This window comes from Zea mays, chromosome 1 (assembly GCF_902167145.1).
Source record: "Zea mays cultivar B73 chromosome 1, Zm-B73-REFERENCE-NAM-5.0, whole genome shotgun sequence".
NCBI classification, from domain to species: domain Eukaryota; kingdom Viridiplantae; phylum Streptophyta; class Magnoliopsida; order Poales; family Poaceae; genus Zea; species Zea mays.
In genome coordinates this window covers 79,025,749-79,043,900 of record NC_050096.1, presented here as the reverse complement: position 1 = coordinate 79,043,900, position 18,152 = coordinate 79,025,749, and the positions used below count along the sequence as shown (strand labels likewise).

Genomic DNA, 18,152 nt, shown 5'->3' with positions numbered 1-18,152 from the left:
GCAAGTAAACGCATTCGGCGGGGCTGAAACGGCAGAGTTACGTTCGATTCACTCCTGTCATATGTGGAGGCTAGCTAGAGAGAGAGAGAGAGAGAGAGAGAGAGAGAGAGAGCCAGTGTGCAGGCGTTTGCATCGACCATGCACGCGCGCGCGGCCGCGCCAGCAACGTGTCGGCGCCGGCTCCACGTAGCCGCGGCGCGACGGCCCACGTGCCCCAGCCCGCCCGATGATTGGCCGGCCGGCGCCTTTATGCTAGCTCTTCTTAACCCCGGCGGCCGGGGCCTGCCATTCATATGGCGCAGACCGCAGATCGAGCGAGCGAGGAGTCCACCGTACCGCCAGCGAGGTCATGGAACGTCGGCTCCGGCCAATCGCGCCCAAACCCATGCCGCCGCTGATGCCCACTGGCGCCGCGGCGACCAGCGTGCTGTGGCGGGCGCGCAAGCGCGGCCGCGACGAAGACCGTCTCCTTTTGTCCCCTCCGCTGTCAAAGAGGGAGACGGAGAGGGAGGCGGCGGGGGCGTCGTCTTACCCTAACCCTCAACCTCCAGCCTCGGCGGCCCCCGTGGCGGCGACGAGGAGAGGACGACGGTACGTGCCTATGCCCGAGGGTCTTCTTACAGGCTGTGAGGAGCGGCTCCGGAGGCTCTCGCTCGTGGCGGGGTCGTCTCCAGCGGCTGCCTTGCCGTGGCCGGCTGCGGCGGCGGCGCCATCGTCATCGGACGCGGCGACGACGAGGCGGGTGTTCCCCGTGGAGCGCGACCTGATCTCGAAGCTGCAGGTGCCCAAGGTCATCAGGCCTCGCCCCGCTCGCCCTCTGTGGACCACCATCTGCATCGACTCCAGCAACATCGCCGTCGTCGGTAGCGGCCCGGAGACGGCGGCGTCTGCGTCCAACAAGACGGCGAGGGAGGTGGAGGCCGAACTGGAGCTCCCGGGCGCGCTCCCGGCCGTCGTGTCGGGCCCCCGCAACCGTGTCCACCTGGTGAACGACGCGTACAAGGCTATGGTGGGACAGCCCGTGTGCCCGTGGCTCGACGCGCTGCCGGGCGCCGGCGCGTCGAGGAGGATCAACGGCATCGTGGCGCTGGACGTGCGGACGTTCGGCCCGGCGCCACGCCTGCCGAAGAATGCCGGGTCATCATCAGACGCCTTCCCATGCACCGCAAGGATCACGTGGGAGCACGGTGGCGGCAGCGCCATCGCCTCCCTCACCGTGCCGTGCGCCGTCGAGCACCTGGCCGGCGGATCCGGTGACTATCGCTTCATCTGGAGGTTTGACTCCAGCAGAGCGTCCATCATCTACTGCATCGCGTGACAAACTAGCTAGCTAGGCCATTTATTTACGATTCATGCTTTGTTTCCATCGCATGGGCTGTTATATATGCTGGTCACTGAAGCTGCAAAATAGCGCGTTAGGTGATGGATCGTTGGTTCGTTTTGTCTCTAGCTAGCGCGCCAGTGTTGATTAAATTGGATGCATGTCACCGAAATAATTAATGTGCACATCCAAGCATGTATAGGGTAGTATTTTCTCATGCATTGCATGCATATGGCGCGGCGTGTTTACTGATTCAACATTCAAGAGTATTACAAAATGTATGGAAGGTTTTAAACTTTTAAGTTTTAATATTAGGGAATATATCCGGTGCACATGAGTTTTTGGTGCACATAAAATGCATATGAACTAACAAAGTTCAAAAACAAATTCCGAAAAAACCTATACATATTCTTTTCATCCTACTACTCCAATTATATACATAATTTCAAATTCGTATACTTTAGCTATAATAAAAAAGAGAACATTTTAGTCGATTTCTAATTAAAACTTGTCAGAAATTTAACTTTTTTATTACAGCTAAAATATAATGAATTCGAACTTGGAATTTTGTATATAATTGGAGTAGGATGGAAAAAATATGTATGGATTTTTCAGTTTGTTTATGAACTTTGTTAGTTCACGTGCATTCTAAATGTACCAAAGGCTCGTGTGCACTGGATATGTTCTCAGCAATGCCATCTTTTAAGGGGTATGTTGGTTGTGACATGCACCAATGAATAGTTAACGACAAAATATGGATTAAGGCATGTCTTCTTAAATCTCTATCCCTACTACTATAAAGTACCAGTTTTAACGGTCATCCTACGTCACACGTCAAGCACGTACGCCTATTCTCGACACCTATCAGTGAACAGTTACCCCGTATATAGGCCGTGAACCACCAAAGGTCATATTAGTGGGTTGTTATCCTATAGATGGGCCATGAGAAACCACCTAAGTTCAACATGACAGAAAGTTGCATGCAGGCTATAACGCTCATATATGGTAATACCCCGATAGGTAAAAGGTGGACGAGCGATCGAACTAGCAGTAAAAAGGGGGGGCAAACTCCTTTTCAATCCATACGTTTCTAGGCCTTTTGGCTAAGACAAAAAGTAATATAACCTTAAACACACACTAGAAGCCGGGGTTAGCGTTGGAATTAAATTCAAGTCGGAAAGAGAGGGGAAAACAAATCAACAAGAATCAAGGCGAATGAACACGGTGATTTGTTTTACCGAGGTTCGGTTCCAAAGAACCTAGTCCCCGTTGAGAAGGTCACAAAGACCGGGTCTATTTCAACCCTTTCCCTCTCTCAAACGGTCACTTAGACCGAGTGAGCCTTCTTCCTTAATCTCACGGGTCACTAAGACCCCGCAAGGACCACCACACACTTGGTGTCTCTTGCCTCACTTACAAAGCACTTGAGAATAAGAGTAAGAAAAGAAAAAGGCCAAGACAAGCAACAAGATTAACAAAAGAACACAAGAACATCCTCTCTCAAGTCCCTAATGGAGTTGAGTTGAATTTGGAGACTAAGAGAGGATTCAATCTATTTTATGTGTCTTGGAGTGGAGTCTTTTGCTCTTGTATTGAATGAGATATTTGGAATGCTTAGATGGATATGAATGAGGTGGTTGGGGGATATTTATAGCCCCCAACCACTTCCATAGTCGTTGGGGAGGCTACTGGCGATGGGTGCACCGGACAGTCCAGTGCGCCACCGGACAGGTACTGTGCACTGTCCGGTGCGCCGTCACGTCACCCAACCGTTAGGGTTCGGAGCTGGTCGACCGTTGGAGGCTTTGTCCTCTTGCGGCACCGGATAGTCCGGTGCCACACCGGTCCGGTGCCACACCGGACAGTCCGGTGCCCCTCTAACTTCGTTGCTCTGACTTTTGCGCTATACTGTGCTGCACTGTTCCCTCTGTCAGAGTCGACCGTTGGCGCGGATAGCCGTTGTTCCACTGGCTCACCGGACAGTCCGGTGAATTATAGCGGAGTGCGCCTGCATTTTCCCGAAAGTGGCTGGTTGACACTTGTACGGTCCTAGTGCACCGGACACTGTCCGATGGCACACCGGACAGTCTGGTGTGCCAACTTTCAGCACACTCAAGTTCTTTACTCTGTTTCAAATTGTGTCCCTAACTTGATTCTTTTATTGGTTTATGCTGAACCTTATGCACCTGTAATATATGAATTCTAGACAAACTAGTTAGTCCATGTGTTTGTGTTGACGATCAACCACCAAAATTAATTATAGGAAAAGGTTAACCCTATTTCCCTTTCAATCTCCCCATTTTTTGTGATTAATGCCAACACAAACCAAAGCAAATAATAAAGTGCAGAAATGTAACTAGTTTGCATTTAGAATGTGCATAGATTACCTGGAGTTAAACCAATTGAAAATCTCACTAGATATGAATGGATTGCTTTTTCTTTTATTTAACATTTTGGACCACTTTTGCACCACTTGTTTTATTTTTGCAAATTCTTTTGGAAAATATTTTCAAAGTTTTTTTGCAAATAGTCAAAGGTATAGAAATGATATTGCAAGTAGCATTTATAAGATTTGAAATTTCTCCCCTGTTTCAAATGCTTTTCCTTTGACTAAATAAAACTCTCCCTGAATGAAATTCTCCTCTTAGCTTTCAAGAGGGTTTTGAGATATCAATTTAAAATTTTACTTTCATGAAACATAGATACCAATTGATATCAAAAACTAATTTGAGAATTCATCAATTGAAATAAATACCAATTAAAATTACATTTCAATTTTTTTTGAAATGGTGGTGGTGCGGTCCTTTTGCTTTGGGATTAATATTCTCTCCCCCTTTGGCATTAATCGCCAAGAACGGAGACTATGAGAGCCATTCACATCTTTCTCCCAAATGGTAATATAAATATGAGTGAAGGGTCATACCATTGAGAGTTTGTGGAGTAACGACAAATGATACCGTTAGAGTTGAGTGGAAGCCTTGTCTTTGTCGAATACTCTATTTCCCTTTCAATCTACGACTTAGTATAGAAATATACTTGAAAACACATTAGTCCTAGCCTTGGCACAAGAATAATAAGAAATATGCATTTGCATCAAATGAAAGAGACATGATCAAAGGTATGTAAATGAGCTATGTATGCAATGTTTCAATCAAAGTTATGAGAATCAAGTATATTTAGCTCATTTCTAAGTTTGCTAAAGGTTTTCTCATCTAGTGGCTTGGTAAAGATATTGGCTAATTGATTCTTGGTGTTTACATAAGCTATTTCGATATCCCCCTTTTGTTGGTGATCTCTCAGAAAGTGATACCGAATGTCTATGTGCTTTGTGCGGCTGTGTTCAACGGGATTATCCGCCATGCGGATTGCACTCTAATTATCACATAGGAGAGGGACTTTGCTCAATTTGTAGCCATAGTCCCTGAGGGTTTGCCTCATCCAAAGTAATTGCGCACAACAATGGCCTGTGGCAATGTACTCGGCTTCGGCGGTGGAAAGAGCTACTGAGTTTTGTTTCTTTGAAGCCCATGACACTAGGGATCTCCCCGGAAACTGATAAGTCCCTGATGTGCTCTTTCTATCAATCTTACACCCTGCCCAATCGGCATCGGAATATCCTATTAAGTCAAAAGTAGATCCCTTGGGGAACCAAAGCCCAAACTTAGGAGTGTAAACTAAATATCTCATGATTCTTTTCACGACCCTAAGGTGAACTTCATTAGGATCTGCCTGGAACCTTGCACACATGCATACAGAAAGCATAATATCTGGTCAAGATGCACATAAATAGAGTAAAGATCCTATCATCGATCGGTATACCTTTTGATCTACGGATTTACCTCCCGTGTTGAGGTCGAGATGCCCATTTGTTCCCATGGGTGTCTTGATGGGTTTGCCATCATTCATTCCAAACTTCTTAAGTATGTCTTGAATGTACTTTGTTTGGCTGATGAAGGTGCCCTCTTGGAGTTGCTTGATTTCAAATCCAAGGAAATACTTCAACTCCCCCATCATAGACATCTCGAATTTCTGTATCATGATCCTACTAAACTCTTCACAAGTTGATTTGTTAGTAGACCCAAATATAATATCATCAACATAAATTTGGCATACAAACAAGTCTTTTGCAACGGTTTTAGTTAAGAGTGTAGGATCAGCTTTACTGACTTTGAAACCATTAGTGTAAGTTCCCTTTGCCCGGGAACAGGATCTGGATGTCGCCTAGAGGGGGTGAATAGGTGTATAATAATTATCACTTTAAAACTGGAAATTCTTACTCTACTCGAAGGCTGGATCGCAGTGGAATGAAAGACCCTTCGAGTAGGTTGCAACGTAATAGAAGTTCTTGTCTTAAAATACCTTGCACTTCGAATATAGCTTGTACCACATATAAATATAGAAGTGCAAGTATAAACAACAAATAAGACAGAGAAACAGAACACAACATAGAGCAGAGCACACAGACACAGGGATTTATCCTGAGGTTCGGCCAAGCCTGAAATGCTTGCCTAGTCCTCATTGGAGTTAGCCACACCTGGGCTTGGAGTCTATTTCAACCCCTTCCTCTGTTTGCTCAGATCTGTCAGTATGACAGATAGAGCCTTCCACTATGTTGATATTGGTTACAGCAACGCCGTGGCTGCTTACAGTCTTCTTGACAGCACTCCGGCAGAGTAACAACGTGCTCAAGATTTTTGCTCTAGCTCTTAGCAGCACTTCTCCAATCTCTAAAGGCTTATAGCTTTGCCTCCACACAAATAGAGAGATATACAAGAGAGGGAGAGAGAGAATTGATCCAAATGATGTATACACTTGTTGGCTGCACTTGTTTACTTGTTTGAGGCGCCTAGGGGTCCCTTTTGTTAGAAAAGGGCCTAGGAGCCGTTGGAGCTTCATTTGGAAGCTCCCAGCCTTCCCTGGTTGCGGGTGCACCGGACTGTCCGGTGGCGCACCGGACAATGAACAGTACGTGCATAAGGGATGGCAGAGAATCCACTGATTGGCTGGTTTCCTTTTCTGTGGGGCACCGAACCGTCCGGTGCACCATATGACCGTTGGCGCTCGTCGACGTGGCAGGTAGCCGTTGCATGGCTGGAGCACCGGACTGTCCGGTGCCACGCGCGGACTGTCTGGTGATTTATAGTCGATGTAGCCAGAGAACACCCGAGAGCGACGAGTTCACAGACCTTGCACCGGACTGTCCGGTGAGTAGCTCCAGACCGTCCGGTGCTGCACAGATCAGCACCTTTTCTTCCTTTCTTTCTTTGTCTTCTTTTGATTCTTTTGGACTTCACTTAGCTGAGTCCCTGGCACTGAGACAAGAATGTTTAGCATATAACATAATTGACCAAGCGTCTAGAGCTTACCTTTACTCTTTATTTGCATCTCTTTAACACTTGGTATGTTTGTGGTTAATGTTGGACTCTAAACCATCAAGTCAACTTGACTTGATCTAGATTGACATATCTGAGCTCCAACCCCCTTGTTCACTTCTCGAGCTTGATCTTGAGCCTTATGACTTACACCACATAACTGTAGACGTTACCTCATTGGTTGTAAGTCATGTCCTTATGTAGTGATCCTTGATGCACCATAACTCTTCTTAACTCGATCATCCTTGACTTTGCAAGTCTTCTTCTTCACCCCTGGCTTTGGGTTCCTGGTCTCCTTGACCTTCTCCCGTGCACTCGGTACCTCGAAGCTCTTCTTGCTTCCATCCTTGGCTTGATCGGTTCTCTCTGAGTTACGCACATTGAGTCTCACTTAATCAATGTCCATCTTACTTGTGATGTCCATTTTACTTGTGATGTCCATTATCTATAGATGATCTAGTCTTTGGACCATCACACTTGTTCACTTGTGTTGAACCATGTTAGCTTTGCATTAAGCACCTGTTCAACACTTAGCACACTTGTTAGTCCTTTAATTGGGTTGTCATCCAAACACCAAAACCCACAAGAGAGCTTTCAATTAGTGATAAGAAAATCTCTTAGGCATTTATACCATGCTCTTGGGGCTTGCTTGAGCCCATAAAACGCCTTTGAGAGTTTTGTCGGGGACCATAATTAGGGGTACCCTCAAGGCGCCTAATTCTCAGCTGGTAACCCCCATCAGCATAAAGCTGCAAAGGCCTGATGGGCACGATTAAGTCAGGGATCAGTCCACACGAGTGACTCGATCACGCTTCATCCGAGCCTAGCCTTGGCCAAAGGCAGCCGACCTCGAGAGACTTCCGTCTCGCCCGAGGAACCCTTTTTATGGCGGACACATCATCGGCTCGCCCAAGGCCTTGGCTTCGCTCAGAAGCAACCTTGACTAAATCACCACACCGACTGACCAAATTGCAGGGGCATTTAACGCAAAGGTGGCCTGACACCTCTATCCTGACACGCGCCCCCGGCAGAGCCGAGGTGACCGCCGTCACTCCACCGCTCCACTGGCCAGTCTGACAGAAGGACAGCGCCGCCTACGCCACTCCGACTGCAGTGCCACTCGACAGAGTAAGTCTGACAGGCAGACAGGCCTTGCCAAAGGCGCCACGGCGAACTCCGCTCCGCCCGACCCCAGGGCTCGGACTCGGGCTAAGACCCGGAAGACGGCGAACTCCGCTCCGCCCGACCCCAGGGCTCGGACTCGGGCTAAGACCCGGAAGACGGCGAACTCCGCTCCGCCCGACCCCAGGGCTCGGACTCGGGCTAAGACCCGGAAGACGGCAAACTCCGCTCCGCCTGACCCCAGGGCTCGGACTCGGGCTAAGACCCGGAAGACGACGAACTCCGCTCCGCCCGACCCCAGGGCTCGGACTCGGGCTAAGACCCGGAAGACGACGAACTCCGCTCCGCCCGACCCCAGGGCTCGGACTCGGGCTAAGACCCGGAAGACGACGAACTCCGCTCCGCCCGACCCCAGGGCTCGGACTCGGGCTAAGACCCGGAAGACGACGAAACTCCGCCTCGCCCGACCCCAGGGCTCGGACTCCGCCCTGGCCTCGGCCGAACGACTTCCGCCTCGCCCGACCCCTTGGCTCGGGCTCGGCCACGGCAACAGAAGGCAGACTCAACCTCGGCTTCGGAGGAAACCCCACGTCGCCCTGCCTAGGGCACAGACCGCCACGTCAACAGGAGGCACCATCATCATCCCACCCCGAATCGACTCGGGTCACGGAGAACAAGACCGACGTCTCATCCGGCCAGCTCCGCCAGAGAGGCAATGATGGCGCTCCACAAGCTCTATGACGACGGCGGCCCCCAGCTCTCTTACGGAAGCAGGACAACGTCAGCAGGGACTCGACCGCTCCAACAGCTGTCCCTCCATCAGGCTCCGCCGCACCTCCGACAGCCACGACATCACGCCAGCAGGGTGCCCAGATCTCTCCGGCTGCCACATTGGCATGTACCTAGGGCGCTAGCTCTCCCTCCGCTAGACACGTAGCACTCTGCTACATCCCCATTGTACACCTGGATCCTCTCCTTACGACTATAAAAGGAAGGACCAGGGCCTTCTCAGAGAAGGTTGGCCGCGCGGGACCGAGGACGGGACAGGCGCTCTCTTGGGGCCGCTCGCTTCCCTCACCCGCGTGGACGCTTGTAACCCCCCTACTGCAAGCGCACCTGACCTGGGCGCGGGACGAACACGAAGGCCGCGGGACTTCCACCTCTCTCACGCCCGGCTCCGGCCACCTCGCCTCTCCCCCCTTCGCGCTCGCCCACGCGCTCGACCCATCTGGGCTGGGGCACGCAGCACACTCACTCGTCGGCTTAGGGACCCCCCTGTCTCGAAACGCCGACAGTTGGCGCGCCAGGTAGGGGCCTGCTGCGTGCTGACGAACAGCTCCCCGTCAAGCTCCAGATGGGCAGTCTCCAGCAACCTCTCCGGCCCGGGACGGTGCTTCGTTTCGGGACTCTCGAGTTCATGTCCTTCGACGGCAGCTACGACATGACACTTCTTCCACCGCCGCGCGACTACGACAACGGCGGCCGACGACCCGCCCGCCGGCGGCGGAATCGACGACGTCTTCCCCGCGTGGTGGAAGAGCAGTATTCGGGCTCGCTCTGTTCTCTCCCCCGCCAACGGAGGAGGAGGCGGAGCCGTCAAGGCCAGACGGGAGGCCGCGCTTCGTCGGCCGTCGAGCGAATCGACGCCCCCGACGCCCCGACGGAAGGCACGCCGGACGTCGACCTCGCGTTCGAGACGGAGGCGAGCGCCGTCCTCCCGCGGCACGCTGACCTTGAGCGAGAAGACGACGCCGGCGCGCTCGCGGAAAGCCTGCAGGACGTCGCCCTCGAACCAGGGATGACGGCGCAACCAGTCCCCGGTGTGACTACGTCGCTCCTCGTTGACCAAAAGGTAACGACTAACTCCCATCTTGCGTCATTTCGACTCGGCCTCAACCCGCCAAACGACCTCGTTTTGGCGGGCGCTCTCATTGAGGCGAATGCAACCCCACTGAGGTTCTGTATGCGGTCACCTTGGGACCGAATGACGGACGTCTCGACCTACGGGCCCTCTGGGTCCGAGGAAGATGACGATCCCAGCATCGGTTGGGATTTCTCTGGACTTGGCAACCCCAGTGCCGTGCGGGACTTCATGACCGCATGTGACTACTGTCTATCCGACTGTTCCGATGGAAGCCGCAGCCTTGGCGACGAGAGCTGCGGCCCAGGCCACGAATGTTTCCACATCGAGCTAGGGGATCCCACCGAAGGCAACCATCTTGGCATGCCAGAGGATGGTGACCTCCCCAGGCCGGTGCCTCGCGCCGACATCCCACGGGAGCTAGCTGTGGTCCCCGCTCCGGCGGGGGGTTACGACCCACAACTCGAGCAAGTCCGCGAGGCGCAGGCCAGGCTCAACGAGGGAACAGGAGCGCTTGAGCCGATCCGTCGGGACGTCGGACAGGCATGGGTGGGCCAACCCCTGGCCGGAGAAATACGTCATCTGCCCCAAGGTCTCCAGCACCGCGTCGCCAACGATGTCAGGATCAGGCCGCCGCCCGCATCCAGCGGGGTCGGTCAGAACCTGGCAACCGCAGCGATGCTCATCCGCGCGATGCCGGAGCCGTCAACCACCGAGGGTCGGCGAATCCAGGGAGAACTCAAGAATCTCCTGGAAGGCGCTGCGGCCCGGCGGGCCGAGAGCACTGCATCCCGGAGGCAAGGATATCCCTCGGAACCTCATGCCGCGACTTCCCGATTCATGCGGGAAGCCTCGGTCTACACCGGGCGCACGCGCAACACCGCGCCTGCGGCCCCGGGCCACCTCGGCAACGAGCACCATCGACGCGACCGTCGGGCTCACCTCGACGAAAGGGTGCGCCGAGGCTACCACCCCAGGCGTGGGGGGCGCTACGACAGCGGGGAGGATCGGAGTCCCTCGCCCGAACCACCCGGTCCGCAGGCCTTCAGTCGGGCCATCCGACGGGCGCCATTCCCGACCCGGTTCCGACCCCCGACTACTATCACAAAGTACTCGGGGGAAACGAGACCGGAACTGTGGCTCGCAGACTACCGCCTTGCCTGCCAACTGGGTGGAACGGACGACGACAACCTCATCATCCGCAACCTCCCCCTGTTCCTCTCCGACACTGCTCGCGCCTGGTTGGAGCACCTGCCTCCGGGGCAGATTTCCAACTGGGACGACTTGGTCCAAGCCTTCGCTGGCAATTTCCAAGGCACATACGTGCGCCCCAGGAATTCCTGGGACCTTCGAAGCTGCCGGCAACAGCCGGGGGAGTCGCTCCGGGACTACATCCGGCGATTCTCGAAGCAGCGCACCGAGCTGCCCAACATCACCGACTCGGATGTCATCGGCGCGTTCCTCGCCGGCACCACTTGCCGCGACCTGGTGAGCAAGCTGGGTCGCAAAACCCCCACCAGGGCGAGCGAGCTGATGGACATCGCCACCAAGTTCGCCTCCGGCCAGGAGGCGGTCGAGGCTATCTTCCGAAAGGACAAGCAGCCCCAGGGCCGCCCATCGGAAGAAGCTCCCGAGGCGTCTGCTCCGCGCGGCGCCAAGAAGAAAGGCAAGAAGAAGTCGCAATCGAAGCGCGACGCCGCCGACGCGGACCTTGTCGCCGCCGCCGAGTATAAGAACCCTCGGAAGCCCCCCGGAGGTGCAAACCTCTTCGACAAGATGCTCAAGGAGCCGTGCCCCTACCATCAGGGGCCCGTCAAGCACACCCTCGAGGAGTGCGTTATGCTTCGGCGTCATTTCCACAGGGCCGGGCCACCCGCCGAGGGTGGCAGGGTCCACGACGACGACAAGAACGAAGATCACCCAGCAGGGGGGTTCCCCGAGGTCCGCGACTGCTTCATGATCTATGGAGGGCATGCGGCGAATACCTCGGCTCGGCACCGCAAGCAAGAGCGCCGGGAGGTCTGCTCGGTGAAGGTGGCGGCGCCAGTCTACCTAGACTGGTCCGACAAGCCCATCACTTTCGACCGGGCCGACCACCCCGACCATGTGCCGAGCCCGGGGAAATACCCGCTCGTCGTCGACCCCGTTGTCGGCGATGTCAGGCTCACCAAGGTCCTGATGGACGGGGGCAGCTGCCTCAACATCATCTACGCCGAGACCCTCAAGCTTCTGCGTGTCGATCCGTCCTCCGTCCGAGCAGGCGCTGCGCCCTTCCACGGGATCATCCCTGGGAAGCGCGTCCAGCCCCTCGGGCGACTCGACCTCCCAGTCTGCTTCGGGACACCCTCCAACTTCCGAAGGGAGACCCTGACGTTCGAAGTGGTCGGGTTCCGAGGAACCTACCACGCCGTGCTAGGGAGGCCATGCTACGCGAAGTTCATGGCCGTCCCCAACTACACCTACCTGAAGCTCAAGATGCCGGGCCCCAACGGGGTCATCACCGTCGGCCCCACGTACAAACACGCGTTCGAATGCGACGTGGAGTGCGTGGAGTACGCCGAGGCCCTCGCCGAGTCCGAGTCCCTCATCGCCGACCTGGAGAACCTCTCCAAGGAGGTCCCAGACGTGAAGCGCCATACCGGCAACTTCGAGCCAGCGGAGACGGTCAAGGCCGTCCCCCTCGACCCCAGTGGCGACACCACCAAGCAGATCCGGATCGGTTCCGGGCTCGACCCCAAATAGGAAGCAGTGCTCGTCGACTTTCTCCGCGCAAACGCCGACGTCTTTGCGTGGAGTCCCTCGGACATGCCCGGCATACCGAGGGATGTCGCCGAGCACTCGCTGGATATTCGGGCCGGAGCCCGACCCGTCAGGCAGCCTCTGCGCCGATTCGACGAGGAGAAGCGCAGAGCGATTGGCGAAGAGATCCACAAGCTAATGGCGGCAGGGTTCATCAAAGAGGTATTCCATCCCGAATGGCTTGCCAACCCTGTGCTTGTGAGGAAGAAAGGGGGGAAATGGCGGATGTGCGTAGACTACACTGGTCTCAACAAAGCATGTCCGAAGGTTCCCTACCCTCTGCCTCGCATCGACCAAATCGTGGATTCCACTGCTGGGTGCGAAACCCTGTCCTTCCTCGATGCCTACTCGGGGTATCACCAGATCCGGATGAAAGAGTCCGACCAGCTCGCGACTTCTTTCATCACGCCGTTCGGCATGTACTGCTATGTCACCATGCCGTTCGGCTTGAGGAATGCAGGCGCGACGTACCAGCGGTGCATGAACCATGTGTTCGGCGAACACATCGGACGCACAGTCGAGGCCTACGTCGATGACATCGTAGTCAAGACACGGAAGGCTTCCGACCTCCTCTCCGACCTTGAAGTGACATTCCGGTGTCTCAAGGCGAAAGGAGTCAAGCTTAATCCTGAGAAGTGTGTCTTCGGGGTACCCCGAGGCATGCTCCTAGGGTTCATCGTCTCTGAGCGAGGCATCGAAGCCAACCCGGAGAAGATTGCGGCCATCACCAGCATGGGACCCATCAAGGACTTAAAAGGGGTACAGAGGGTCATGGGATGCCTCGCGGCCCTGAGCCGTTTCATCTCACGCCTCGGCGAAAGAGGTCTGCCTCTGTACCGCCTCTTAAGGAAGGCCGAATGTTTCGTTTGGACCCCTAAGGCCGAGGAAGCCCTCGGCAACCTGAAGGCGCTCCTTACAAAGGCGCCAGTCTTGGTGCCGCCAGCGGACGGGGAAACCCTCTTGGTCTACGTCGCCGCGACCACTCAGGTGGTTAGCGCCGCGATTGTGGTCGAAAGGCAGGAGGAAGGGCATACATTGCCCGTTCAGAGGCCGGTCTACTTCATCAGCGAAGTGCTGTCCGAGACTAAGATCCGCTACCCACAAGTTCAAAAGCTGTTGTATGCTGTGATCCTGACAAGGCGGAAGCTACGACACTACTTCGAGTCCCATCCGGTAACTGTGGTGTCATTCTTCCCCCTGGGGGAGATCATCCAGTGCCGAGAGGCCTCGGGCAGGATCGCAAAGTGGGCGATGGAGATCATGGGCGAAACGGTCTCGTTCGCCCCTCGGAAGGCCATCAAGTCCCAAGTGTTGGCGGATTTCGTGGCCGAATGGGTCGACACCCAACTACCAACGACTCCGATCCAACCGGAGCTCTGGACCATGTTTTTCGACGGGTCGCTGATGAAGACGGGGGCCGGCGTGGGCCTGCTCTTCATCTCGCCCCTCGGAAAGCACTTGCGCTACGTGCTGCGCCTCCACTTCCCGGCGTCCAACAATGTGGCCGAGTACGAAGCTCTGGTCAACGGATTGCGGATCGCCATCGAGCTAGGGGTCAGACGCCTCGACGCCCGCGGTGATTCGCAGCTCGTCATCGACCAAGTCATGAAGAACTCCCACTGCCACGACCCGAAGATGGAGGCCTACTGCGACGAGGTTCGGCGCCTGGAAGACAAGTTCTTCGGGCTCGAGCTCAACCACATCGCTCGGCGCTACAACGAAACCGCAGACGAGCTGGCTAAGATAGCCTCGGGGCGAACGACAGTCCCCCCGGACGTCTTCTCCCGGGATCTGCATCAACCCTCCGTCAAGCTCGACGACGCGCCCGAGCCCGAGGTACCCTCGGCTCAGCCCGAGGCACCCTCGGCCCAGCCCGAGGTACCCTCGGCCCCCGAGGGCGGGGCATTGAACGTCGAGGAAGGGCAGAGCGGGGCCACGCCAGACCAGGATTGGCAGGCCCCGTACCTGCAATATCTCCGTCGAGGAGAGCTACCCCTCGACCAAGTCGAGGCTCGGCGGGTAGCGCGACGCGCCAAGTCATTCATCTTGCTAGGCGACGAAGAGGAGCTCTACCATCGCAGCCCCTCGGGCATCCTCCAGCGATGCATCTCCATCGCCGAAGGTCGGGAACTGCTGCAAGAAGTACACTCGGGGGCTTGCGGCCACCACGCAGCACCCCGAGCCCTTGTTGGAAATGCTTTCCGGCAAGGCTTCTACTGGCCAACGGCGGTGGCTGACGCCACTAGAATTGTCCGCACCTGCGAAGGGTGCCAATTCTATGCGAGGCGGACACACCTGCCCGCTCAGGCTCTGCAGACAATACCCATCACCTGGCCCTTCGCTGTATGGGGTCTGGACCTCGTCGGTCCCTTGCAGAAGGCGCCCGGGGGCTACACGCACCTGCTGGTCGCCATCGACAAATTCTCCAAGTGGATCGAAGTCCGACCTCTGAACAGCATCAGGTCCGAGCAGGCGGTGGCATTCTTCACCAACGTCATCCATCGCTTCGGGGTCCCAAACTCCATCATCACCGACAACGGCACCCAGTTCACCGGCAAAAAATTCTTGGATTTTTGCGAAGATCACCATATCCGGGTGGACTGGGCCGCCGTGGCTCATCCCATGTCGAATGGGCGGTCCCGAGAACTCCAGGTGGGCGACCTAGTGCTCCGGCTGCGACAAGACGCCCGAGGGAGGCACAAGCTCACGCCCCCCTGGGAAGGGCCATTCGTCATCGCCAAAGTTCTGAAGCCCGGAACATACAAGCTGGCCAGCAATCAAGGCGAGATCTACGGCAACGCTTGGAACATCAAACAGCTACGTCGCTTCTACCCTTAAGATGTTTTCAAGTTGTTCATATACCTCGCACCTACGCAAAGTTTAGTTGTCAAGGAAGGGTCGGCCTAGCCTCGGCAAAGCCCGACCCTCCCTCGGGGGCTAAAAGGGGGGAGACCCCCTCTGCGTCGAATTTTTCCTCGAAAAAGGATCTTTTTTTAGCAGGATTTCTTTCGTGCTTCTTGGCCACTTCGGAAAGCGGATCCTGGAAACGACGAGGTACACGTAAGCAGCCAAGGCTGACCGAGCCGAGGGACTCCTACGCCTCCGGGATACGGATACCTCACTCGTCCCTTTCTGTGATAAGTAACTTGCGCTCGGATAAAGCGACTCCGTGGACCGAACGAGTCATCACGTTCGGAAGCTCTCCTGCCGAAGCAGTCCTTCAAGCTTTCTCGACTAAGTCGGGGATAGGGCCTCATGGACGGGTGAAAGTACGCGTAAGCAGCAAGGCCGACCGAGCCGAGGGATTCCCACGCCTCTGGGATACGGATACCTCACTCGTCCCTTCCGCGAAAAGCAACTCTCGCTCACACAAACATCCCTGTTACCAACAGAGTCCAGATGCTTGAAACAGGAGGAAAAAAGACGCAGCTTCACAAGCGCGGCGAGGGCGTTTTCTTCTGGCCTCGGCGGCCGTAGAAAGCACACGCTACAAGATGATCTGATCCTGCAGGCTCGGGTCTTCACACCGAAGGGAGCCGTAGCACCCTCGGCATCGACGACGTCTTCAGCAAAGCCCGACCCAGCCTCGGGCGGCGCCGCGGTCCAGGGGCTCCTCCGGGAATCCGGCCCGAGCAGGCGGCTCAACCGGTTACCCCTGGGGCCTCGGTCAACCGGCTTCCAAGGGCGCCAGCCCGACCCGAGGCCTCGACTGATCGACTTTGGCGTCGGCCCCGCTGACGGACAACACGGCTAGGCTCCGGCCAACCAGGTTCCCATTCTCGAGCCAACTCCGCCTCTGTTCATACTGATATCGCTACCCCTGGCCTCGGTCCACCGAAGGGCGGCCGAGGGGTCTCTTCAACTAAGCTAGAGGAGCCCCAGACAACAAGGCCGAACGGGCCGAGGGATTCCTACGCCTCCGGGATACGGATACCTCACCCGTCACCTTGACACGGGGCAACTCATGCTTGGTAAAGCGGTTCAGATAATCAACGGGCGAGACTTAGTGCTCGAAAATGAGGAAAAAACACGGCTCAGTGCCGAAATTACATACACGTTCAGGCCTCGACAGCCACAATGGACAAAAACACTGGCATCCAAGGTGCCATCACAAACGGGACTCCGGTTCCGTCCCCGAGGGTACAAGCGACCTCGGGCCTGCGGGGCAACGACCTCTGCAGCGGCAGCCATGGCCCCAGGTGAACGCAGTCACCGGAAGGCTCTTGTTCGCGGTCCCACTCAAGGGATGCGAACAAGCCATCAAAGCCAAAGAGCGGGCCGCCCCCAAGCGCTCCGGTAGATCCTCGCTGCCGTCCTCGCCCCGAATGCGAGGGGGAAGACGGAATGTTGCATCCTAGCTGGACAGCAACAGTTCGCCTTCCCCGGCATGACTGGAGGACGACTCCGTCGCAGCGCGGGAGGACGATTGCCACCACCAGAAGCTGGAAGAGGAGGTGGTTCGCCGACCCGCACGCGAGGTAGAGCCCCGGCTCGCCTCAGCCCCCGCCCCAGCGAGGATGACGAACGCACCCGACGCTGAGGGCGGGACCACAGCCTGGTCTGTCTCTCCCCATCCAGGAGCTGGAGGTCACCGTCTTGGGTGGCCACCGGCGGAAGGGAGCAACCAGGCTGCCTGATGAAAATCCTTGAAGCCGAACGATGGCTGAGAGGTACTAACTCCCATGGAGTTGCGTTCCTCCAACGAGGAGGCGGAAAGGCGGCGGATACCCCCCATCCGGGGGCTTGCAAGACGGGAAGACCCGACGCTTAAGGGAGGAAGAGGACATGGTTGCCTTACGAAAGGAGCCCCCCTCCTTTTAAAGGCAACTCCCCCTACGTGCGCCCCCAGGCGCCGCGGGCCGAGCCTTCTCCAACACGCTCCAAGGCCCTCCCCTGCGACTCGGGGGCTGGGTCCCGCATGTCATGCAAGCCGGCTCAGGGCAGAAGAAGCCAAACCGCCGCGCATGGTGCGCATGACCGTCCAGCGGTTACAGGCGACCCCCCATTTTCGCCCAGACCAACGGGCAGAAGGGGCGGGTAGCCATGAAGGCGGCATGCAACCGCGCCAGATGGACGCGCTTCTCCGACTTCTGACACGCCAGCTTGGAACCCAGGCCCACGCGTCGAGCAACCGGCGCGCCAGTTGCTGCATGAAAGCAACCGCACCGCCACTTGTGCCACCATCGCGCCTCTTCGGTTGCGAAGCCTATGCCACGACTCGAGGCGACCCAACAGCGCCAGACTGGCGCGTCGGTCAAAGCGACCGAAAGTGGGCCGGCGGTAATAGCGGTGGCGGGCGGGCGGGCGCAGCGGTCACGTCGTCAGCCAGGCTCACGTCCCATCCTGAGACAGCAAGAGAGCCTCCTCTCACGGCGTGAAGACGGTGCACCCGTGACCCGTTCCTCGAACGGATCGCACGCGCGCAACGGCCGCCCCGCCAACCACTCGCCCCGTCGCATTAACTCCGCGGCAGGACACGCGGCGCTTCTGGCAGGAGGAGCGCGCGACGCTTCACCTTCGCCGTAATAACCGCGTCAGAAAAGGTACGCCACGTCGTCCGATTTCGTATCCTTTTCTGTTTTCCTTTTTCTCTATCTCTTGCAACAGGGACCGGGAAAGGGGGATACCCCGAAAGGGATCCTTCTCCACGAAGGAACCGGGCTCCGAGCCCCCCATT

General features: G+C 56.2%; 1 protein-coding gene across 1 annotated transcript; it reads left to right on the top strand.

Annotated features, from left to right (window-relative positions):
- Positions 1 to 319: 319 nt before the first annotated feature.
- Positions 320 to 1,515, top strand: LOC100384611 (uncharacterized). Its single transcript, NM_001177110.2, has one exon. It carries the CDS (start codon positions 350 to 352, stop codon positions 1,316 to 1,318), a length of 969 nt encoding a protein of 322 aa, NP_001170581.2. The 5' UTR covers positions 320 to 349; the 3' UTR covers positions 1,319 to 1,515.
- Positions 1,516 to 18,152: the final 16,637 nt, after the last annotated feature.